The sequence below is a fragment of the Impatiens glandulifera genome, chromosome 1 (genome assembly GCF_907164915.1).
Source record: "Impatiens glandulifera chromosome 1, dImpGla2.1, whole genome shotgun sequence".
NCBI lineage: Eukaryota > Viridiplantae > Streptophyta > Magnoliopsida > Ericales > Balsaminaceae > Impatiens > Impatiens glandulifera.
This window is the reverse complement of record NC_061862.1, coordinates 157,723,854-157,749,830: the sequence shown is the minus strand read 5'-3', so window position 1 is coordinate 157,749,830 and position 25,977 is coordinate 157,723,854. Positions and strand designations below refer to the sequence as shown.

The 25,977-nt window shown below is 35.2% G+C and overlaps 2 protein-coding genes across 2 annotated transcripts; both read left to right on the top strand.

The window, feature by feature from the left end:
- The first annotated feature begins 18,582 nt into the window (after positions 1 to 18,582).
- On the top strand, positions 18,583 to 22,791 carry LOC124918290 (probable serine/threonine-protein kinase WNK3). Its single transcript, XM_047458488.1, has 8 exons — positions 18,583 to 18,983; positions 19,057 to 19,094; positions 19,174 to 19,401; positions 19,489 to 19,712; positions 19,796 to 19,953; positions 21,077 to 21,212; positions 21,716 to 21,820; positions 21,894 to 22,791. The coding sequence occupies exons 1-8, from the start codon at positions 18,897 to 18,899 to the stop codon at positions 22,442 to 22,444; spliced, it is 1,527 nt and encodes a 508-aa protein (XP_047314444.1). The 5' UTR covers positions 18,583 to 18,896; the 3' UTR covers positions 22,445 to 22,791.
- Positions 22,792 to 23,841: 1,050 nt separating this feature from the next.
- LOC124920406 (pentatricopeptide repeat-containing protein At3g48250, chloroplastic) lies at positions 23,842 to 25,940 on the top strand. The gene has a single exon (XM_047460892.1). It carries the CDS (start codon positions 23,950 to 23,952, stop codon positions 25,807 to 25,809), a length of 1,860 nt encoding a protein of 619 aa, XP_047316848.1. The 5' UTR covers positions 23,842 to 23,949; the 3' UTR covers positions 25,810 to 25,940.
- The last annotated feature ends 37 nt before the right edge of the window (positions 25,941 to 25,977 follow it).

Below are 25,977 nucleotides of genomic sequence, written 5' to 3'. Positions count from 1 at the left end.
TGAGTTCTTGAGTCAAACTCGAGCTCGAACTTGAACTCGATTCGAACTCGAACTCGAACCAAACTTATTTATAAAATTAAAATATCAAACTTTCATACATATTAATAATTTAAAACTTGATATTTTAAAATTAAAATATGAAACAATCATAATTATTCAAAATTCTAAAACATAATAATCCAAAACATTAAATCGCCATTACTAATCAAAATTCTAAAAGAAAAATAATTGGGAGCACGACTTTGGGGGAACGACTCGTACAACGAAAGTGACCTCGCTGTTATACGAAAGTGACCTCGTTGTTATACAAAATAGACTTCGTTGTTATACAATAGGGACGAGGTCTCTTTTATATAACATCGATGTCACTTTCGTATAACAACGATATCACTTTCGCTGTACGAGTCGCTCCTCTAAAGTCGTGCTCCCTATCATTCCTCATTCTAAAATATAAAATTCAAAAATTAAAGTACAAAACTTTATTTATAAAATTAAAATATCAAACTTTCATACATATTAATAATTTAAAACATGATATTTCAAAATTAAAATATGAAACAATCATAATTATTCAAAATTCTAAAACATAATAATCCAAAACATTAAATTACCATTACTAATCAAAATTCTAAAACAATAAAAATTGTTTGAACATTCAATATATTAATCTTTTTAACTTATGTTCTTCAATCATAGCACACATACAACTACCTGCATTCAATAATATGAAATGTTTAATCTTAAAAATAATTAATATAAAAAATAAATGTTAAAACAAATAACTAAAATTTAACTTACTTTAAGAGGTAGATACTGACAACAAAATTTCTTGATATAACTTCTGAAAAAGTGAAAAATTAATTAAATAAGTGATAAAATTCTAAAATTTAGTATGTAACATAATAATTTAATAATGAAAACTTACTTTAGTCTTCTTTTATTAGATATTATTATAATATATTTAAATTATTTGGGTGAAAGTATAAAAAGATTCAAACATTATAGTAAGAATCTAACTTATAACAATAATTTTTTTTTTATATATATTATAATATATATTATTAATCTTATAAATTATTTTTTTCTCTAAACATATTATATATAATATATATATCCTTTTTTTTCCTTATAAATTAATATATTTATTTTTTATAATGGAACGAAAAAAAGAAGAAAATGAATAGATGAAGAGTGAAAAATATGTGAAGAGTAAAGAATAAGAGATTAAGAGCTAAAGAAATGGTGAAAAATGAATGAAGAAAAGATTAAGAGTGAAAGAATGATGAAGAGTGAGCAAAGAAATGGTGAAGATGGAAGAGAAAATTAAGGAAGAATGAAAGAAAAAGCGATTAGATAAAGATTAGGTTAAATGAGAATGAAAAAGAGGCGATTAGATGAAGAAGATTAGGTTAGATGAAGAGATTAGATAAAGAAGATTAGGTTAGATGAGAATGAAAAAAGAGGCGATTAGATGAAGAAGATTAGGTTAGATGAAGAGTCGTAGATATGTTAAAATTAGGGTTTTACTTATGGATTGTGGGCCTTCATACGAGCTTTGAAAAGAAAGAGAGGGAAAAATATATTATTTCAGTTTTAATATTAAATAAAAAAATTATATATTATATACTTAGACTCGAAAAAGCTCGATAAGCCATCGAGCAAGCATTATATGAGCTCGAGCTCGACTCGAATTTTAAACAAACTAGCTCGAGCTCGGCTCGAGCTCAATCAAAGTCAAGCTCAAGCTGAGCTTTGACCGAACGGCTCACGATTAGCTTGACTCATTTACAACCCTATTCTTGACCCCGAAAAATGTGACATTACCCCTTATTTTTTAAAAATATACATTTTTTACTTGTTTTATACAAAATTTTATCGTTATTTATTTAAACCCACCATAATTTTTTCAAGCCCACCCCATTTCCGATTCCTAGGTTCGTCCCTAACGAGGACCAACATGCCACCTTAGAGAGAAGTTTGTTCTTCCAAGAGCCAACATGATTCTCATTTTCTCGACAATAGGATTCCAAATCTTCTTGCAACTGAATTTGGTTTCGAGAGAGAAACCGAGATACTTCAATGGGAGTGAACCGATTCTAAACCCCAAAATATTGGTTAATAACTGAGTGTTGGGGACGTTACCGATGGAAAAAAGTTTAGACTTATTTTTATTAATCTTCAACCCTGAATACACCTCAAAGAGAATAAAAATATTTTGAAAAAAATGAAAGTTTTCCGTTGCATGCTTAGTAAGAAAAAAAATGTCATCAACAAAGGGAAATTTGATCAAATGACCCTCAGTCATTCCCAAAAGAATAATGATTTGGGGGCCGAGGGTGGGGCTCAGATCTTAAAGCGAATCTATGTGACATTTCCACGCTGGATTTTTTGAATTTAAAAAAAAATAAATAGCTTTAATCTGTGACTCTTCGTCTGCCATTGAATTAAATTGCTTCTCTCTTATTACTCTCTCTTCTCGCTCTCTCCTATGTAAACCCTAGTCAAGCCGTCAATCTAACCATTGCTTCTCTCTCATTACTCTCTCTTCTTGCTCCCTCCTGTGTAAACCCTAGTCGAGCCGTGATGTATTTCCTGTCTCGCCGTGGAAGCGCTCAACCCTTTCCATCAATCTCTTCTTGCCGCCACTTGTTATCCGTCTCGCTTTGGAAGCCCCTCGCCTCCTAATATTTCCCTCAACTCGCCTCCTCTTGTATTCTCGCCGTACATATTCTTCAATATCCAATCGCTTCTTGATATCTATTCTCTAAGATCAATGAATTCTTCTATCGATATCAACATCCCATCTACCGTCCCCCTAATTCCGACATTGTAACGACTCTGAATGCACGAAAGAGGAAGACCATCCCGAAGACACAAAAGAGGAAGACCAACGATGTTGACAACCAAGATTTTGGAAGGTAAGTTATCTTTTGCGTGTTATATTTCGTAATAACTAGTTATATTGAGCGTAAAATATAGTTATATGAAGCGTAATTAGTAGTTATATGAAGCGTAATAAGTGGTTGTATGGAGTATAATATGTAGTTGTATGGAGCATAATATGTAGTTGTATGAAGCATAATAGGTAGATATATGGATCGTAATAAATAGTTATATGAAGCGTTCACCTTTGTCATTTTTTCAGTTAGAAGTTGTCAAAAAGAAGATTGCCGAAAACAACGATTCTAAACATCCGCACTTCTCCTCAGGGCCTATGTAAATTCGTGAATGGACTGTCGGACCTCCAGAAGCAAGTTGTCAAGGACATCGGCTTCGGCTCTCTCCTTTCCTTACGTGTCTCCAAATTGCCATCCTCAATTGCAATGTATTTGTTTGAACACTTCGATAAACTAACGTGTTCCCTGAGTCTGAGCAACCATCAAAATATAATTATTGACGAGGATGATGTACAATGCATACTAAACATTCCTAGAGGAGAGATCGACGTAACTGAGTCCATTGGTAAAAATAGTGACGGACCCGAGTACCTCGCCATACTTAGGGCTTGGAGGATGAGATGGGTAGGGAGTGAAACCAACGGTGCTCCCATTATTTCCTCTATGCCAGAGGTAATTCTAGCAAACACAACTGCCAATGAAAAAATGGAATTTACGGGAGAATCCGAAAGATGCTGCTGATAATATGCATGGGTTGAGGATTCATTACATCACCAAATTGTTAAAATCCCGCATCAACACCTACGACAATGAACGAACCATTTTGAATTTATACCTTCCAAGTCCTAGTTAAATTGTTTAAAATATTTATGCTCAGTAAAGCTAAAAGAAACTTAATATAATGCCGAATTATGCTCTATAGTTTATTATTTGTGGTATCATAGTCAGATCATTTATTTGAGATCTATATAATGAGGCAATCAGCTCAATATAACAAAGCAACAAGTACAATATAACGAGTCAATGATCTCAATATAACAAAGCAATAAGTACAATATAACGAGTCAATGATCTCAATATAACGAAGCAACAAGTACAATATAACGAGTCAATTAACTAAATATAATGAGATAATACATCAATATAACTAGGCAATGAGCTCTATATAACGAGTCAATGATCTCAATATAACGCTGAAATAAGCTCAATATAACTACTATAACATAAACACATGATAACATAACTACAATAATGTGGTAAAAGAGAATTGAGTGGAGACTATTGTTTGTGGTATAGTAGTTGGGTCATTGAATTGTTGCGCATCTATTGGTTCATCTCACATTTTTTTCTATAACAAAATTTAACAAGGCAATTAGTTAAATATATTACATCAATATAACTAGGCAATGAGCTCTATATAACGAGTAAATGAGCTCAATATAACAAAGCAACTAACACAATATAACGAGTCAATGAGGTAAAACTAACCTTTGTTGAATGTTTGAACCTGTTAATTACTTTTTCTACGGCAGATAATTTTCGTTTCGTTGGTGGCCTACCTCGAGCCCTCACTCTAACCAGAGAGTGAATCACTTTCTCGGTTGGAGGAGTAGTTGCTAGTGTGGAACTTGTAGATGCATTATTAAAATCCAACATCAACTTTTGAATCATGTCTTCCAAAAGTCTAGACGCAACTGAGGTCTTATCTTCAGATTATGATACAAGATGTTGGAACAAATGCATCATTGGAGTTAGACCGTTATACCTTTTTCTTTGACTTTCAGACACATTAGAATCATAAATATTGGTGATGCTTTGATAACCTCGTTTCAAATCTTTGCGCCAACGGTCCAAGACATATCTCTCAGGCACTTGATCCACTTTCATTCTTCTATACACCATAAGAATATGTCTGCACAAAATTCCCCTAAACTCAAACATCTTACATTAACATTGTACAAAATTCCCCATCGCGGTGTAGTGTACTTTCAACCAAACGTCCCCCAAGATTTCTCCTGCACTTCCCAGAATGTTCTCTAATACATCAAAAACATGAGTTGGACCTTCCTGTTGAATATTTTGGATTTCGCAATACAACATCCCGGCCACTTCGTTATGGAATATCCTCAAAATGTCGTTAGTGTACAAACTATGAAATTGTCGTTCCAAGGGATAGCCACAAACAGCTGACAAGCTTGAATTATATGACTGAAAATCTAGTTTCATTTCTTTCTCGATGTTTCTCTTCAACGCCCTATCATATTGCTCAACAAACTATTTGAGGGAGGTTTTTGAATGAACAAAGGTAGATGCTGGTGATCTCGACTTCCCCATCGTTTCTAACAGCAACATTAATTCTTGCTTTACAATTCGTATTGATAGAGGGTCTGGGATGTAAAATATTTTCCCCCTTGATGTAAAAACACCATTTTTTGCACAAGCTAGCGAGAACCACTTTTGTTTGCCATCCGGTCCATTTTTTGTTCTGAGCTTACTTATACCGAAACCAGTACCAAGGGAATAGGCATTGTAATACAAACGAATCTCCGTTTCGGATGGAAATATCATCCCAACAGTCGGGATTTCAATGACTGGAGCATATTGAATTAGATGATCCATGCAGCTGAATAATAACAAATTTAAATTAAATTAGAAGGTTTGAATTAACAATAATATAACCGTGTATTGTGCTTAATATATCTCTATATTTAGATAAATATAAAGGTGTAATGAGCTCAATATAAAGGTGTATATATTTGTGTATTGAGCTCAATATAAAGGTGTATTGAGCTCAATATAACTGTGTATTTAGATCAATATATATGTGTATTGAGCTCAATATAACCGTGTATTTAGATCAATATATCAGTGTATTGAGCTCAATATATCCGTGTATTCAGCTCAATATATTCGTGTATTGAGATCAATATAAAGATGTATTGAGCTCAATATAACAATGTCAATATAAAGTTGTATTGATTCGAAGATAAAGTGAGGATAACGATTAAAGATAACGATGAAAAAACACAATATCAAAACATAGTAGTCATATGGAGTTATCCGAACAATGTCAAAATAAAGTTGTATTGATCTGAAGATAAAGTGAGGATAACAATTAAAGATAACGATGAAAAAACACAGTATCAAAACATAGTAGTCATATGGAGTTACCCGACCACCGTCGATATGGTTCTCCGGAGCAGCCACCGTCGAAATGTATTTATATCGAGTTATATCCTGGCCGCCGTCGATAAGGTTCTCCAGAAGAATCGAATCTATTCTAGAGTTTACAAGAAATTTGTTGTTTGGGAGAGGATAGAGAAAAGAGAGAAAATAGAGAAAGTGATTCTGTGCGCTTACATTTCTTTTTATATAATTTTTTTTACAGCCTGGCAAAGCACACATGGCAGCCACGGAGGATTCGCTGTATGGTCGGAGGCCCAGCATCGGACTCCCTATCACTGCTCTTCCTAAAAATAACCTCACTAATTTCAGTTTTTATATTTAACCTTTTTTTAAAATTTTGGACACTTTTACCCTTACTAATTTTTTTTTCCTTCCTCTTCCTTTTCCTTTCCCCCATTTATGCCAGTTTTTTCTTTCCCCCTCTCTTCCCCTAGCGACGGTTGCTCCCCCGATTGCTCTCCCCCCTCCCTACGATCCCACGCCCCAAGCCGACTCCCCCATGACAGTTCTAGCCCCAGCCGACTCCCCCACGATCATCGGACGCCTACCCCTTGAGCCCGACTAGCCGTTGATCGCCAAACACTTCCAGGACGATTCCCGACGATCACCAAGCCCCGGAGACGCTAAGCCTGATGTTCTCCCAACATAACTAAGGTTAGTTCGACTACTCCCTGATGATTTTACTGTTTTTGCATGTTGAGTATGAAGGTTTTAGGGTTTTAGTTTAGGGTTTAGGCTTTAGTTAGTTATATTGTTTTGGTTTGAAATGTTTTAATCCAAGAAATATAGTCTTTCCTTAATCTGAATGGTTTGTGAACATTTTCACGTGGGTCGTGGGGTGGGGCGTGGGGGTGGTGCGTGGGGCATGGGGCATGGGGGTGGTGCGTGGGGCGTGGGAGTGTTGCATGGGGCGTGGGGCGTGGGTGTGGGTGGTGCGTGGGCTTGGGCGTGGGTGGGGCGTGGGTGGTGCGTGAATTCAATTGCAATTCAATTGCGTACCACGCAATTCAATTGAGTACCACTCAAATATAAATGCACTGCGTCTGATATTGTGTATATGATTTTACTGTTTTGCAGATGGCACCAACCAAAACCATTATTAATGATTTTAATGGACGTGTGTCATAGAAATTCACCGGCCCTAGCTTGGCAAAGATAAAGGAGAGGTTTACTCTCCATGATCTTTTAGATAGGGCTTTGTAGACCCAATTCTAGTATCTATTCAAAACCCCGACATTATTTTTTTAGGAACTATACTCCATCAGATGTTTATCAGAAAAATCAGCTCAAATTCGAAGGAGATAAGGTTCTTGGTCAATGGTGAGGAGGTCTGCTGGGGCATGAAGGATTATGCATTGGTGACAGACCTCAATTTTGGCAAATTTCCTTTGGTGGAAAACAAGGAGGTTGAAGAAGAATGTTCACCCTTGTCCGCAAATATTTTAAGGGTAACAAGGATGTTAGACTGAAAGAGCTTAAAGCCATTTTCGTCAAATGCTTTGATAAGGAGGATTCATGGAAGATGGAGCTCATATTTCTCATTTACCAGTATCTGTTCGCATCTGATAATAGGAGGAAGGTAAGTTTCAGAATCTTTCGCATGGTGGAGGACATGGATATGTTCCTCCAATTTCCATGGGGAAAGGTGTCATTCAGAGAAACCATGTAGGGTATTGACAAAGATATGAAACACTTCTGTGGGTTATATCTCGCCAAGAAGAATGTCTAGGACAAGAAAAATATTTGTGATGTCGCTTATACTTTACATGGGTTTTGCTAGCCTTCCAAGTGTGGACCCATGAGCTTATCAATACATTCATCCCCAAATTTGCTGAAAGGACACAGCAAGATCCTACAAGCCCAAGGATAGTGCTCTATTCATTCTTGAGGAGTTATACCATACCGGAGGTATCCACAACCATCTAGAAGTGCAATGTTCTAAGCAAAATTGACGATTCTGAGGAGGAGAAGCGAAAGTACTCTAAGGACGACTTTGAAGATATGAGAGGCAACATTTATGATGAATTATTTGAATTGGATGTGAGGAAGAAAAATATTGAAGGTTGTGAAGAAGATGAAAAAGATGAAAGGACTCCCAAACCGACGGCCAAGAAGAGGAGACTTATTAGTCCCCAGCTCCCTAAAGTTAACGATGAAACTAGCCAAGACAACTCTCAGCAAGTCCCTTCTACGACGACTCCTCCAACTGATGAAGACAATTCTATATCTTGTGCACCCAATCGAGTGTCTCAAGCCCATACTGATGCCAAACTTGATGAGCTGAAAAAGGATGTAAATGAGATTAAAACTGAAATCAAGCTCATCAAGGAGAATCAACAACTTATAATCACATTATTGGGGGAAATAAAGGAACAAAAGAATGGTGGAGGAGAAGAAAAAGAAGAGGCAAGTACTGCTGCACTTGATACTGAGAAGAGGACAAAGAGGAAGAATGATGAGGTTGCACTTGATACTGAGAAAAGGACAGAGAGGAAGAATAATGAGGTTGCCCTTGATACCGAGGAGAGGACGAAGAGGGAGAATGATGATGTTGCACTTGATACTGAGAAGAGGACGAAGAAGAAGAATTATGAGGTGATGAAGAAGAGGAAGAATGATGAGGAGATGAAGAAGAGGAAGTAGGATGAGGTTGATGAGATTAAGAGAAAGAAGGATGAGAGGAAGGAGAGGTTGACGAAGTTGGCCAATAAAAGGAAGGCGTATGAGAATAAAAGGAAGGTGGATGAGTTGGCCAAGAAGAGGAAGGCGACCAAGGTATAATTGCACACCCCCACACACTACCCCACGCACACACTTGTTCCACACGCACAACACTTGCGCTCCACGCACTATCCCACGCACCCCCACACCCCACGCACAAGCCTACACCCCACGCCCCACGCACTACCCAATGTACCCTCCACGCACCCCCACACACCACACTTGCACTTCGCAAAATGTATATTAATCTCATTTTATTTTTGATTGTGTAGGACGAGGAAGAGGAGGAGGAGAATGAGGAGAAGGACGAGGAGGAAGAGGAGAATGATGAGGAGGACGAGGAGAATGACGGGGAGGACGAAGTATAGTTGTGCACCATGCCCCATGCCCCACACACAATGTATATTAATCCAATTTTTTGATTGTGCATGACGAGAATTCGTGCCCCACGTCCCAAGCCTCTCACAAATTGAATTTTGATCGCCCAGAGGAGAAGAATGATGATGTGGAGGAGGAGAAGAATGATGATGTGGAGGAGGAGAAAAATAAGGTAGTGGAGGAGGAGAATAAGGTGGTGGAGGAGGAGAAGAATGAGGTGGAAGAGAAGAATAAGGTGGAGGAGAAGAATAAGGCGGTGGAGGAGGAGAAGAATGATGTGGTGGAGTATGAGAAGAATGATGAGGTGGAGGAGGAGAAGAATAAGGAGGTGGAGGAGGAGATTGTGGAGAAGGAGATGATTGTGGAAAATAAAGAGAAGATTAAGGAGGATAATGTGAAAGAAATGTCTCCTTCACAATTTAAAGGAAAATCATTTCGGAGAAAGAAGTCAAAAAAATTGGGGGACTACACCGACCCTGGTGGAAAAGGGTTTAAACTCAATGATCTGGTTACGGTTAATCGTATATTACGATATGACGAGGAAAAGATGAAGGAATTGAGGAAATGGTTGAAGAGTACGGATAAAGACTTCAAGGATTTAAAAACTTGCAAAGCAGATCGTTCTTTATTTAACATATTGCTCATGCCTCAACAATGGTTTGACGATACTGTAAGTATTTTTGTTCATTATTTTTGTGTAAGTATCTTTGGACCCACGCACTCTCCCCACGCACAACGCACCACCCACGCACCGCCCTTGCGCTCCGCGCACATCCCCCATGCACAATGCACAACCCCCCACGCACAAGCCTACGCCCAACCCCACGCCTAGCCCCACGCCCCACACACCACCCCCACGCACAAGCCCACACCCCACGCACTCTCCCCACGCACAACGCACCACCCCCACGCACAACCCCCACGCCCATGCACTCTCCCCACGCACAAGCCCATGCCCCACGCAAAGGCCCACGCCCCACGCCACACGCACAAGCCCACGCCCCTCGGACAAGCTCACGCACAAGACCACGCCCCACGCCCCACGCCAACTCCTGCACATACATGAAGATAATACCTTACAGATAAACCAACACCTAGACATATATGAAGCCAAGACCTGACAAATATTAAACTAACACCTAAAAATTCATTACAAAACATCATTGTTCATTAAATTCCCACAAAAGAGAACGGCTACAGGTGCCAAAGGTTGTGCCAAAACATACAATTTAACCAAAAGATACAAAAATTAACCAAAAGAAATGTTGTCTAGAGAATGTGGAAAAGATGAAGATGGTGAAGGTTGGACCAATTGTGAAGGTTGTAAAGGTTGTGACACTTGTTGTCTTGTAGTAGATGGTGCAGGCATCACTACTTTGCATGTTGCCCTGTTATGGCCTCGACCGCCACATTAGTTGCACTGTCTTTATTCCTTACGATACTCACCTTGTGTTGGCCTACACTTTATTGTTATCCAACCCTTCTTAACCTTGACGGGGGTTTTAGGCAAACTCGTTCCTTGATATTTTCTGGAATATCTCAAAAACCTTCATTACAAACTGGATAACATTTATCTACATATGCCATGCACCACACTTCAGTTGTGAAAAACCTGAAAAATGTTATTTAAGTCATATAAATTCAATCTTAGAATTAAACAATACAATCATTCTCTAACCTTGAGCAGTACTCATATGTAATAGTTTTTCGGGAACAGACAGCAATAAGAGCATGTTTACAAGGAAGACCAGATATATCAAATACCCTACAAGTACAAGTTCGAGTTTGGAAGTCAACTTGAAAACCATGTTCACCGTCGTTCACATGAAACTCGAATCTGTTAAGCGAATTAACGTTGTAGAATCTAGCCTTCTCGGCTTGTTCACGTAAGAACTTTTCATAATATAGAGATAAATGTTTTGTGTGGTTGAAAGATTTTTCTCTTCTATTATGAAACCAATCTTGTAGTGTTAATCATAAATACTTAGCTAATATTGATATGGAATATTTCCTAGCATTCCTGCACTGACTATTAAAGCTCTCAGCGTAATTGTTTGTCATTTGATTGTATCGCGAACCGGGAAAAAATGCACGACTTCATCTCTCCACTCCTATTTATTCTAGATAGGCAGCAATCCGAGGGTCCTTAGTCTTGATCTTGTCAAAATGGTGCTGAAACTGTGATACTGTGTATGCGCGTGAAGCCATATCAAACTCAATGTGGCAGTTATCGGTTTTAAATTTGGCCATAATATCCATTTTGATGTGGTATGTGCATGCAACGTGATGTGCTTCTGGAAAAATAGCGGACAATGCATTGGCAATACTTGAGTGTCTATCAGATACAAAGACGAGATCCATGACCACTCCAATTGCCACTCTTAGTTGTTGCATGAAATATGTCCAGGAGTTATTATTCTCTAAATCAATGACGTCAAAAGTAACGAGATATAGTTGTTCATTCGCATCCAATGCAATCGCAACCAATAGTTGACCTCCAATCTTGTGCTTAAGAAAATTGGCATCGACGCACAATACTGGACGACAATGCCTGAAACCTCTAATTGAGCAGCTTAGGGACATTAACATATACCTGAAGTGGTTATGCTCATCCGTCTGAATGTCAGTTATGGTACATGGGTTATTCTTCGCCAACATGATCAGGTATGAATCAATACCGTATGATGGCAATTTTCCATAGGATTCCTCCACAGTTCCTCGCACCGCCATTAAGGCTTGTTTCCTAGACCTCCAAGCCTTATTATAGGTCAGCTTAAACCCATAATTTGTCTACATGTCTTCCATTATTTTCTTAGGCATGTGGTCATGGTGATGGTCCATGTACTTACGTTTGATGCACTCCGTAATTACCCATGATGGTGTTTGCCTCACATTCTCTTGCCTCGTCAAAATTGAGCATCCGTGTTCATTTACTAATTTTCGAATCTCAAACATCTCCTGGAATTTTCCTTTCACAACAGACAATCTCCATTTGCAGTTCTCATTCACACATTTCACAAACCAAAGATCTTTTGTTGACTTTTCGACTTTGATTTCAAAATGATTAGCCATCGCATATCTATGCACCCTCAATTGAAGTTCTTTTTTGTCTTAAAAAAAGTTCCCACTTCCAATATGTTTTCAAGGATTAATTGAGCATGTGTTTCAACCTGGACTGGTTTAAATGAATCAAGCAACTCAATATGGCTGGATGTTTTCCTCATAGGGCAAGTGATGGGTGGTCGGGGTGCAAAAGGAGGGGTACTAGCAACCAATTCACTCAAACGCAAACATGAGACTTGTTGTTCTTCATCTGCATGGTGTATGTCATTTTGACTTTGTAAGACATCCTGCTCAAATATAGGGAATTCATGAACCTCCACTCTTTGGATTTCATCAGTTGGGTGTGAAGGTAGTGACTTCTCTACTAAAGAGACACACAGAGGAGTGCAAAACTCGTGTGGTGAAGTAGAAATATAAGTAAAAAACATAAAAAAGAAGAAAAAATATAAAGTTAAAATAATTAATGACGATATATATATATATATATATATATATATATATATATATATATATATATATATATATATATATATATATATATATAAAAGATAAAATTAAAATATTTTTAATAAATACTCATATGAATAATAAGAAATTTATTAAAAAGATAAAAATAAAGAGTATATTAATATTTTAATAAATAAATATATAAATAAAAAATAAAATTTAACTATAGTTTACTCTTAAAGACTAAATAAGTCTATTTTTAATATTACACATGTTTAAATAATTTTTTTTTTAGTACATATAAATGAACTTTTTTAGTCTAAAAGTAAACACACATGTATGCTTTATATTTTTTAATTAGAGAATAAAAGTAATACATGTGTAATTTATAATTTTTAGTTAAAGAATAAAAGTAAATACGTGTGTAAATATAATTTTTTATTAGTACATATAAATGAATTTTTTTAGTCTAAAAGTAAACACATTTTTTAGTCTAAAAGTAAACACACATGTATAATTTATATTTTTTAATTTGAGAATAAAAGTAATACATGTGTAATTTATAATTTATAATTTATAATTTTAGTTAAAGAATAAAAGTAAACACGTGTGTAAAGAATGAAAATTTTACTATCCTATTATTCTTCTCTCTTTCATATATATATATATATTACTCTACAAATTAGAAAGGAGCAAATACATTTCACTATTTTATTATACTTCTATGTTTTATATATATTTATTTATTCTCACAAAACAGAGTAACGTGTAAATTTTCAATTTTTAGTAGAAAGAATTAAAGATTGCTCCAAGTGTATTTCTTTTTTAATTCTTAGGTGGAAAGAATAAAAGTTTCACTATCCTATTATTTCTCTATTTCATGTATATTTATTACTCTGACGAACAGAAAGAGAGTAATCACGTGTAAATTTTTAATTTTTAGTATAAAGAATTAAAGATTGCTCAATGTATTTTTTTTATTCTTATGAGAAAGAATGTCAATTTTATCACTGAATTATAATGGAATATTCGCATATATCATTGAACTAATTTTTGTTCGCTCATACCACTCAAGTTGAGATTAATATTCATCTATGTCAATACTCCACCAAACCTCTAACCCCGTTAAGTTTCTGTTAAATGAAACGACATGTGGAATTGACGTGTCATCTTTTTCAATTAATATATTGACATGTCATCTTTTTTAATTAATATATATTATATATTTATTTATTTATTTAAAATTCTACATAATAAAACATTTACAAATCATTAATAATTTCTCTCCCCTAATTAACTAAATCCACCATTCTTTTTCTCTGATTCACCTAATCAATTAGATAGATTCACCTTTCTAAAATAGAGATAAGTAAATGCTATCCTGATAATGCATTCTTGTTGATAATATAAACCCTAATCAATCAGATAAATTCATCTATTTAAAACAGAACAATAATCCAGAAATATAAGAAGAGAAATGAGAACAAACTCTGAAGAGATAAGGAAGCATATAAGAAGAGAACAAGAACAATAATCTAGAAATAAGCCTTCAACAGAAAGAAGAAGATTTGTAAACTTCATTACATATCATCATTGTTCATTGTGAACTTTGTTTGAGACTGGTCGAAGTAAGAAGAAAAAGTTGAGGTCTAAGGCTCAGCTAAATGTTAAAGTTCGTCGTGGTAGGGTTCTGAAATCAAAATCTCATCTCACATTGCCCTCAATTCTCTCGTTAACTCGTCAGTCTCCCTCCGGTTCCTTTATTTGAGAAATCGAATCCTTTGAAGAACAAGAATCGGAGAAGAAGAATGGTGGGTTTAGTTAATTAGGGCAGGAGAAAGAAATTATTAATGACTTTGTAAATGTTTTATTATTTAGAATTTTAAATAAATAAAAATATATATAATATATATTAATTAAAAAATATGACATGTCAATATATTAATTAAAAAAGATGACATGTTAATTTCACATGTCGTCTCATTTAACAAAAACTTAACGGGGTTAGAGGTTTGGTGGAGTAGTGACATAGATGAATATTAATCTCAACTTCAGTGGTATGAGCGAACAAAAATTAGTTCAGTGATATACGTGAATATTCCATTATAGTTCAGTGATAAAATTGACATTCTTCCCTATTCTTATGTGGAAAGAATAAAAATTTTCATAATCTTATTATTCCTCTATCTTTCATATATATATATATATTTATTACTCTGACATAACATAAACAGAAACAGAAAGAGAATACACACGTGTAAATTTTTAATTTTTAGTGGAAAAGTTAAAGTTTGTTCTCTTACTATTGTTTTGAAATGAAAGATAGTAACCACGTGTACTTTTTTATTCTAATGTTTAAAGAATAAAAGTTTCACTCTCCTATTAAATAAAAGTTTCATTGTCCTATTATTTCTCTATCTATTATATATATTTATTTACTCTAATAAAGAATAAACAAGTGTAATTTAATTAATTTTTAGTGAAAATAATTAAAGTTTGCTCTTCTAGTACTGTTTTCAGTTTTCAAAACAAAATTATACTTAACTTTGAAGTTTGAACACTAAATTATATCTCAATTTTTTTACACCAATAGCATCATAGACAATGTCAGTTAATTCGTCATATGTGAAATTTAGGGATAGAGACACACCTACTAATGAACTTGAGTCAAAAAACTAACACCATCATTATTTTTCCTCCACTCTCCATTATATAGGACAAAACAGTTAACAAATAAAGTGGGATTTGCAATTGATACAAATTGAAATGTTAGTGTAGTAAACAAATTCAAATGGTGTGGGCTTAGGCTTGGGCGTGGGATGTGGGCGTGGGGCATGAGCGTGGAGCGTGGTCTTGTGCGTGGGGCGTGGGCGTGTGGCGTGGTCTTGTGCGTGGGGCGTGGGCGTGTGGCGTGGTCTTGTGCGTGGGGCGTGGGGGTGGTGTGTGGGGGTTGTGCGTGGTGCGTGGATCGTTATGGGTGGGTCGTTGTGCGTGGTACGTGGTTCGTTCAGTAAATATACTCATTTTTTGATAGCATTTCAAACGTATGACACAGCATTTCAAACGTACCAAACATATAGAGTGTTCTTCAGCTAAATGGGAATGAAAGAAATGAACATACTCATTTTGAAGACGATGCTGCTGGTCGGGTTTACACGGCGATGTTGTTTCGTCGTCCTCCGGCGTTGCAGGTGACCGGCGTTGCTTGGTGAGTCGAGGAGATGAGAATGGGTGCGGGGGTGGTGGCAGGTGATGCCGGTGGAAGTGGCAGTTGGGTCGCGGAGGGGAAGGGGAAAGGAGAAGAGAGAAAATGGGTTGGTGGGATTGGGAAATGTGAAATGAGGGACGGAAAAGATTAAAAAAAAATAATGAAAAGGATAAAAGTATCCAAAATAAAAAAAAAAAGTTAAATATAAAAATTGAAAATTTTAAAGTTATTTTTGAGAATAACCTCATTTGAGCCAATAATTTCCCTTAACAAAAACTAATCAGTCGTTCCAATAATAACCTGGGTAAAAACTAACATTGATTGCTCTCTTGATCTCTTGAATAGTTTTGAGAATGGTGTGATTATAGTAATATAAATATATATTTTAATTAAGAAAACTTGGTTAAAGTAATATATAATGAATTTAAAAAGATGCCTAGTTCTGGTTTGAAATCCAATTGTGATCATAGTTGAGTTTTTTTTACTTAATTTATTTTCGAATTAATTAACAAGTTCTCCACAATTATGGATGACAATGGGTAGATCGGGACGGGACTACATTTTATCATCCCGCCCTATTCTATTTCGGGATTATTTTACCTTCACACCCTGTTCGATTTTAGAAAATCTCTGCGTAACACCATTATGCTATATTTTTTAATTTTTAATTTTATAAAATAATATAAATGATTTTATTAATATTATATATATATATATTTATATTGTAATATATTAAAATTTTATATTATTCTAAAAAATAAACTTAAAACTTATATAAAATATAAAAAATAAATAAAAATTTATTTAATTTTGTTTATGAGTTTTCGAGACAAAATCGTACCAGTTCGTATATCATTCCCTTTCAACTACCAATTTAACTTGAAGGAAAAACCTTCCTCCAAATAGGACAATTCAGATAAAAATAAACAAATTATAATTTTCATTTTTAAGGATGATCCTTGATCATGATGTTATTTAAATAAAAGAATTTTTATCTAACATGTTAATCAAAGTCTTATTATATTGTGATCCAAATTTTGTTATTTTTATCTCTTTAAGAAATAAAAAAACTCTTTACTAAGCTCATAAATCAAACGGGAAATTTGATAATATAACCCTAAAAAAGAAGAAAATTTGATATTTAACCTCCATAATAAATTTTTTGTTTTTTAATCTTTTCTTTTAAATTTTTTCCAATTTTACCCTTAATAATCTTTTTACTTTTTTTTTTTCTTATTTTTTTTTCTTTTTCTTTCTTTTCTTTTCCTCTTCCCCGCTTTCCCTTTCCCCCGACCGAGTTACACTTCCCCTTCTTCTTCTCCCAAGCCGGGATCCGCTGCGCACGACAACACTCGACTCCCACGATCGCCGACTCCCCCTCGAGCCCAAGCCCCAGTCGGACGATCGCCAACCCCGGCGACGCTGAGCTTCCTCAGGTTTTTCACATTCTATTCTTCCTTTCTCGTTCTATTCCTAAATGCCGAACAAACCTGAATGTTTAGTTAGGGTTCATCTGAACAAACCTGAATGCTTAAAACCTGATTACTTTTAGAGTTTTAGTTTAGGGTTTAGTGTGGCGTGGGGCGTGGGATGTCTCTCGAAAATGGGATTTGTCCACAGAATCTCTCTCAGTTTTTTCTGAAATACAATTAGTTAAGGTAGCTTTGGAGAATACTCTGTCGGTACTAAGTTGCTTTTTGCATCTAGGGGCAGGACATGTGTTGTCATCTCCAGTTAAATATTCTGAAACACACTGATAGCAAAATATATGCCCGCATACTCTTACAACCGCATCCTCAGGTGGATCCTATAAAATAATCATAAGGCAAACATAGTTTTAGGGAGAGGGAAAAAATTGAAATTATTATCACTCTTAAATAAGAAAGCAATGATAATCAACAAATTCTCACAATGCATAAAGGACAGATAGCCAAAGACTTCTCAAAATGCTTGTACACTCAAAACCACTCCCCACGCCTACCCCACGCCCAACGCCCACCCCCCACGCCCAACCCCCACGCCCAACCCCCACGCCCACCCCCACGCCCAACGCCCAACGCCACCCCCCACCCCCCACGCCTCAGCCCCAGCCCACGCCCACCCCCCACGCCCCACGCCCCCACGCCCCCACGCCCCCACGCCCCCACGCCCCCACGCCCCACTAAACCCTAAACTAAAACTCTAAAAGTAATCAGGTTTTAAGCATTCAGGTTTGTTCGGCATTTAGGAATAGAACGAGAAAGGAAGAATAGAATGTGAAAAACCTGAGGAAGCTCAGCGTCGCCGGGGTTGGCGATCGTCCGGCTGGGGCTTGGGCTCGAGGGGGAATCGGCGATCGTGGGAGTCGAGTGTTGTCGTGCGCAGCGGATCCCGGCTTGGGAGAAGAAGAAGGGGAAGTGTAACTCGGTCGGGGGAAAGGGAAAGCGGGGAAGAGGAAAAGAAAAGAAAAGAAAAGAAAAAAAAAAAAAAGAAAAAAAAAAAAAGAAAAATAAAAAAATAAAAAGGTTATTAAGGATAAAATTGGAAAAATTTTTAAAAAAAGGTTAAAAAACAAAAATTTTATTATGGAGGTTAAATATCAAATTTTCCTTCTTTTTAGGGTTATATTATCAAATTTCTCAATCAAACAAGACTACAAATATTTCGAATATTTCTCTCGTATCATCATGATCATGATTCATGAGAGTGTGCGTGAACAGATAACAAGATCAGCTGAATCGCTCTGCCGTTTCACGTTTCCATCTTCATTTCTCAAACTCTTATTCATCTTCACATCTTTCTTTCGTCTTTGAATCCTAATCACTCAATACCAACACGTATAAGTATTGTCTGGCTGGCTGGCTGGCCTGGCTGGAAAATCCTCAGCCGAGTTTCTCCATCAGATCCTCCTTCTCATTGAATCCAATCGCTCAATATCGATCTATTTTTATGCCTACATTATAAAAACCCGCACCGGTGTTTGATAATTCAAAGAACGGAATATACATATAGACAAAATGCATGGGGAGTCCTCGTCCGAACCTGAACAAGACGATTCCGATGCTGATTTCGTCGAGATTGATCCTTCCAGTCGTTATGGTCGGGTCAGTATCTTTTCACGTTATGCATTTCTGCTCATTTCCATAATCCAATGCTGATTTCAACCCTAATCTGCAGTACAAAGAGGTTCTAGGAAAGGGAGCTTTTAAGAAAGTGTATCCTTTTAATGTATTTAATATAAGTATGCATTATTGCCGCTTTGTGTATACTTGACCTAAATAATTGGGAAAATAGGTATAGAGCTTTTGATGAATGGGAAGGAATTGAAGTAGCATGGAATCAAGTTAAGGTTGCAGATCTATTGAGGAATACACTAGACATGGACCGGTTGTATTCGGAAGTTCATTTGCTTAAGACACTGAAACATAAGAATATAATGAAGTTCTATAATTCGTGGATTGATACGAAGAATCAAACTATCAATTTCATCACAGAGATATTCACTTCTGGGACATTGAGGCAGTATGTTTTTAGTTATGTTTATTTTACTGGCTAGCTTAATTAGTTTCTTGCTGTTTACATTTTACAAACATGAATGTTTTTGAATAGATATCGAAACAAGCATAAACAGGTAGATTTGAGAGCGTTGAAGAAATGGTCACATCAAATACTAGATGGCCTTACCTACCTTCATAGTCATGATCCACCCATTATACATCGTGATCTCAAGTGTGACAATATTTTTGTCAATGGAAATCAAGGTGAGGTGAAGATTGGAGACTTAGGACTTGCCGCTATACTCCTTCATGCACGTTCAGCCCACAGTGTAATTGGTACATGAACTGTGACTTCTCTTTACACATGACAGAAAATTAAGTGGCTTCATTTGGTAAACGGTTTATCTGATGTATATCAGGTACACCTGAATTCATGGCACCAGAACTATACGAGGAAGAATATAACGAGCTTGTAGATGTCTACGCCTTTGGGATGTGTTTGCTTGAACTGATTACGTTTGAGTACCCATATGTTGAATGCACTAATGCTGCTCAAATCTACAAGAAAGTGACATCTGTAAGACACTAACAACTTTTTTTTCCTGCATAACTGTGATCTCGTTTTGATAAGTTCCTTAAGGTGCAAATTTGAAACTTGCTACGTTGAGTCTGTAAAAGTTTAACCTAGTGATATGTAAATTTTGTTCAACAGTTATTTCGATTTCTCTTATCATTGATTGATTTGGAGATAAAATCGAAGATGATGAACATCACTTGATTCATCCACTAAATGTTTCCATAACCATGTAGTAGAAATTAAGACATTTTGTGGAGACCAATTTGATCAATTTTCATCTCTTAGGTACTTGCTTTGATCAATTCATCCACTAAATGTTTTCATAACCATATTGTTGCAGGGGATTTCATGATGGGAATTAAAAATAATTAACTGCCATGTTAATGGTAAAAAATGAGTACTTGCTTCATATTCGGATGGTTGATCTAATCCTTTTCACTAGTTTTACAGCTCCAATCTTCTATCTGAGTTGGTAGTCATGGTTGTTATCATATGTTTTTCATCCATCCTTTTAAGATTTCACATGTTATACTCTTAGCTTTGTCCATTTCCTTTTCCTTATTTTTCAATGAAGAGTTACTAAATATCTTTGAACCTGTTTTGAATATCTCGTATTGCTATGCATACATGAATATGATTTTTACTTTTATCCTTAAATTGTGTGAATGCAATGGTAATTAGTTAAATAGAGCAAAAACTTTATAATGGATTTGTTTAGACTGACAATCTTTGGAGACATTATGGGCTCATCTGAATGTGGATATGAGATCACATTTGGGAACTTAACTTAGTCAAAACACAAATTAAAAAAATTATTTGAAGTTTCTCTCATCTGATAGGATTCAGATCCAGATACAAAATAAAAGTGTTGTTAGTTGTGGGTTTTCATATTGTAATCACCACAATTGAATCAAATCTATAGCATTCTTGACTATAATATATTAATATCTCTCATAAATGAATCACCAGTTAACTTTTTGTCCTAGTAAATTTGGTGGCTTGTCAAATTACATTTTACAAGTTGGGATGGTCAAAAGGTTGTATTTGAAATGTGATATTATATATACATGATTTCAAGGTTAGACTCTTCAGTAATTGTGTACAATTTTTGTTTCTTCAAAAGGGTATCAAGCCTGCATCATTAGCGAAAGTGAAGGATCCTGAAGTTAGGTCATTCATTGAGAAGTGTATTGCAAAAGTCTCAGACCGTTTGCCTGCAAAAGAACTTCTGCTGGATCCTTTTTTACTCTCAGATGAAGGTAATGAGATGTAATTTCTTTTCAACCATTACCATCTAATCCAATTCTAGTGGAACTGGTATACCTTGAAACCTTCTATACAACTGATTTTATTTAATTTTTTTCTGCTTAAACAAGAACTTTATTTGAATAAAAAATGAGATTACAGACACAAACATCAAGAACAGTACAGTCACGAAGAACAAGAACACAACAAAAGCAATGAACACAAAATGAAGAAAAAGAAGAAGGGACTGTATAATTGAATTCATATCCCATAACTATGAAAGCTCAGCTCCAGGTTGATCTGAAATCATTTGAGAATCTAGACTTGGAGCAGTTTCCTTTTTGAGAAAATTTGTCCTTTGTTTTTATTTGAGATATGTTTTGTTTTATTGCCTTTTGATTAACTTATAACAACTGATGTAATAACTTGTTTTCTTTCGTGTTTACTGTTAATCAATGAAAGATTCTCACTTTTCAAAAAGAAAAATTCTAAAATCTCTTGATGAATAAATCGACAGATTTAAAGGAGTCAGTGCCCGATGTAAGTCGAGACTTCACTGTGCAAGGTGAAAGGAAGGATATAAACACCATATTCCTGAAGCTGAGGATAGCAGATTCCACAGGTTACAAATTTTTTTGTCAATTTTTTTCATTCAAAACAAATATTGATCATGATTTGGAGTTTTTTCATGGCAGGTAATTTTCGTAATATCCATTTCCCTTTCGACATTGAGGCCGATACATCGATTGCTGTTGCCAGTGAGATGGTTCAGGAACTTGATCTCACCGATCAAGATGTAACCACCATAGCTGAAATGATCGATGCAGAAATAGCTTCTCACATACCAGATTGGGAACCAACAGATCTTTCAGGAGACTATATAAACGATAATACAACAGTTACAGTTACTGATAATTCTACTTTGGAATCTAAAACCGAAGCTTCTCCTAGTACTAATCTGGTCCTAGAACGGTTACCATCTGGTAGAAAGTACTTTTCAGTTTCACCCAAGTTAACTAGTGGGAATTCTCCAGAACATCAAACAGTACCTTCAAGATTATCAGTTGAATATTCCGGAAAACAAGAAGAACAAGTCAGAATCGTTGAGGAGAAACTGGAGAATCTTTTCATTGAGCAGAAAAATGAATTCGATGAGCTGAGGCAGAAGCATAATTTGGCAACTGAGAATCTACTAAATGAACTAACTCCAGAAGTAAGACAGAAAGTTGTTAATAAATGCAAATGAAGGAGGCTCCAGATTTTTTTACAAATACATAGTCAGGTATGTTGATTTATTTGACACTTTGTTTGTGTGCAGTTATGGCTTTAAACTTGTTATTCTTTTTTTTTAATGTGAAGTGGAAAATAACGCAATAACCCCCGATGCCAACATCGTGTTGTGTGGTTTTTTAGTACAAGTTTCAACCCACGACAGGTTCGTGTTTTCTTCTTCTCAATTAAAGTTTATAATGTCTAGATTTGATAGGATCAACATTCAAGAAGAACTCTATGGAATTGTATACTTGTACATGTGGTTCATGTGTTTGAACTGTAAACAGGGGAAAGAAAAATTGTTATTCTCATTTTATGGTCTCTGATTTTGTTCTTATATATATGATATATTTGCATCTATTGGAAATATTTAGTCTGTTTCTGTGAAATTGGATTATGTCAAAACTTTTTATATTAATGGAACATATATATATATCAAGAAATATTAAATATTGTCAATAATATAGGTGTGACATAAGCTGATTTTTAGACCTTCCTTGGATTATTTGTGATTTGTATGGGTTGTCTTTGAGAAAAAAAGATTGTGTGATACAAATTAGGTTATTTAAGTTTTTAATTTGTTGAATTAGTATAATTGTTTTTTTTTTAATTTGAATTTTGTAAAAGTAAAATTATTGTATTTTGATGAATTAGTTGAGTGATTAGATAGTTGAAAAGAAAATAATATGTCAATTAAGGATGTCAATTATAATCCGTTCTCGGTTTTCGATTCAAATTGTGTCGTTTGGGATAATTTTTTTCGATTTGATTGGTAGTTGATCGTGATGATATGTGATGATATTTGTGTTACTATCCCAACACTAATAAACACAATTAAATATATAATATCATTAATATATATACTTTTTTATATTTTATAAGAGATTTAAATTTATTTCTTCAAATAATATGTATATATATTATATCAAAACATCATTTTATATAATTTTTTTTATAAAAAAAATATTATATTGACGATGCATTGCCAAACTAAGAATTCTAATAAATGTATTTTCATTTTCTTTTTTTATTATTTGATAATAATTAATACCCAAAATTCTAAAATGAAATAGCTATTGATTGAAGTTAAAAAAATATAATTTCTATTTCTTTTAGATTTAAGTTTAATTATGTTTACATACCAAATTTTATCATTATTCATAAATATAATTTAATTATACATATATATATTTTTTTTAATTTAAACTTAAATTTACTACATCATAGTTATTTTCAAAATGAATGTTAAAAAATTATACCAAAAAATTATAATATAATTTTTATACATTAAATTAAGCAATAAAATAAATCTAGAAAACCCTTAAAACAGTCCCTAAAGTTATCTTCATAATATTATTCCCAACCCATAAACCCTAGAAAAACCCTTCTCTCTCCTTCCCCGCAGCGGCAGACTCTTCTTCAACCTCTCACGATTCCGATCACCTGAGATTGTATTCGTTAAACACAGGAAGATCTATCATGAATCGTTTCACTACGATACTGAAAACCTCCATGATCGTCAAATCGCTTCTATCGTCTCAATTATCCAGAGAATGTTGCTCACTTCCTTTCCAGGTTTCTACTCTCTCGCATTCTTCTCATTCTCTCCACCGTCGTATCTCTACCGTCTCTACTGTCTTATCATCTAAACAGAATTCATTTATCGATGATATACTTATAAACGATTGGTCAAAAGATTTAGAACAGAAGTTATCATCTCTCGCTATCCCTTCACATGAATCTGTAATCTATATTTTGAAAAAACTTGATAAAGATCCAAACAAAGCTGGTAAGTTCATCAATTGGATCTTTGAAACTAATCGTTTTAAACCTAGCTCTGCTGTTTATGGATTAGTACTTAGAATCCTTGCTAATAAAGAGACGATGACGCAGTTTTGGGCTACTGTGAATAAAATGAAGGAATTAGGGTTTAGTATTGACGAACCTACTTATTTAACAATTCGTGGTTACTTTTGTAAGTCGAAGATGTCACCTGATATAACTGCTTGGACTGAATTATTCAAAAGAATGACTAAAGAGAATCAATTGGAAGATGAAGTGATGAAAGTAGTTAAGCTTGCTTTGGAGAATGATTGGGGTAAATTGACCGCGATTGGAGCTCCGTTGTCGGAGGATTTCGTATTGAAGGTATTGAAAGAGCTTCGTGATTCTCCTTTGAAAGCTTTGAAGTTCTTTAAATGGGCTGGAACTGGATCTGGAAATGGATATGAACATAGTAGTGTTGCTTATAACGCGATTCTACGAGTTCTAGGTCGAACTGATTCGATATGGGAGTTTTGGAGTATGGTTGAAGAAATGAAATCTGTAGGTCATTTTGATATGGATATTGATACTTACATAAAGCTTTCGAGGAGATTTGAGGAGCGAAAAATGTCGAAAGATGCTGTTGAGCTTTATGAACATATGATGGATGGACCTTATAAACCGTCAACTAAAGACTGTGGAAAGCTCTTGCGAAGTATTTCATCAAATTCTGATTCTGATCTTGATCTTGTTTTTCGAGTGGTGAAGAAATACGAAGAAACAGGGCATTCGCTCACGAAGATTGAATACGATGGTATCCATAGATCTTTAACGAGGATTGGGAGATTTGAAGAAGCGAATAAGATTGTTGAATCAATGAGAAATGCTGGTTTTGAACCTGATAATATAACGTATAGTCAGCTTGTGTTTGGTTTATGTAAAGCGAAAAGGTTAGACGATGCAGTTCAAGTGCTTGAGGAAATGCAAGGCAATGGAATCATTCCTGATCTGAAAACTTGGACTGTTCTTATACAAGGTCATTGCGATGTTAACGAAATCGATAAAGCTTTGTTGTGTTTCGCGAATATGATGGAGAAAGGATGCGATGCTGATTCCGATCTTTTAGATGTTTTGATAAACGGTTTTCTTTATAGGAATAGGATCGACGGCGCTTACACATTGCTTGTGGAGATGGTTCAGAAAGCTAGGTTAAGACCGTGGCAAGCGACGTATAAGACTTTGATTGGGAAGCTTTTAGAAGAAAGGAAACTAGAACAAGCGATTAAGCTTTCGAAGCTCATGAAGAAACAGAATTACCCGAGTTTTCCTGATCCATTTGTTCGATACATTTCGAAATTTGGAACAGTTCAAGATGCCGATGATTTCCTCAAGTCTTTGTCGGGAAAGGAGTACCCTTCTATCTCGGCTTATCTTCATGTGTTTGAATCCTTTTTTAAGGAAGGAAGATATTCGGAAGGCGAGGACTTGCTTTTTATGTGCCCGGTTCATGTTCGGAAACATGTGGCAGTTACTACCTTATTTGGGTCGTCGTCGTCGAAAAAGAGCAACACTTGAGATGTAGGTTTTACCCAATTTCAATATTAGGGTTTCTTTTTATTATCTTGAAAAGGCTAGCACCCGATTCAATAATGATATTTTTAACGAGTTTCCAAACAAGGTCAATTAATATATTTGAGCGGTAAATTCATTTCTTTTCAAATTTTATAAATATTGATACAATAT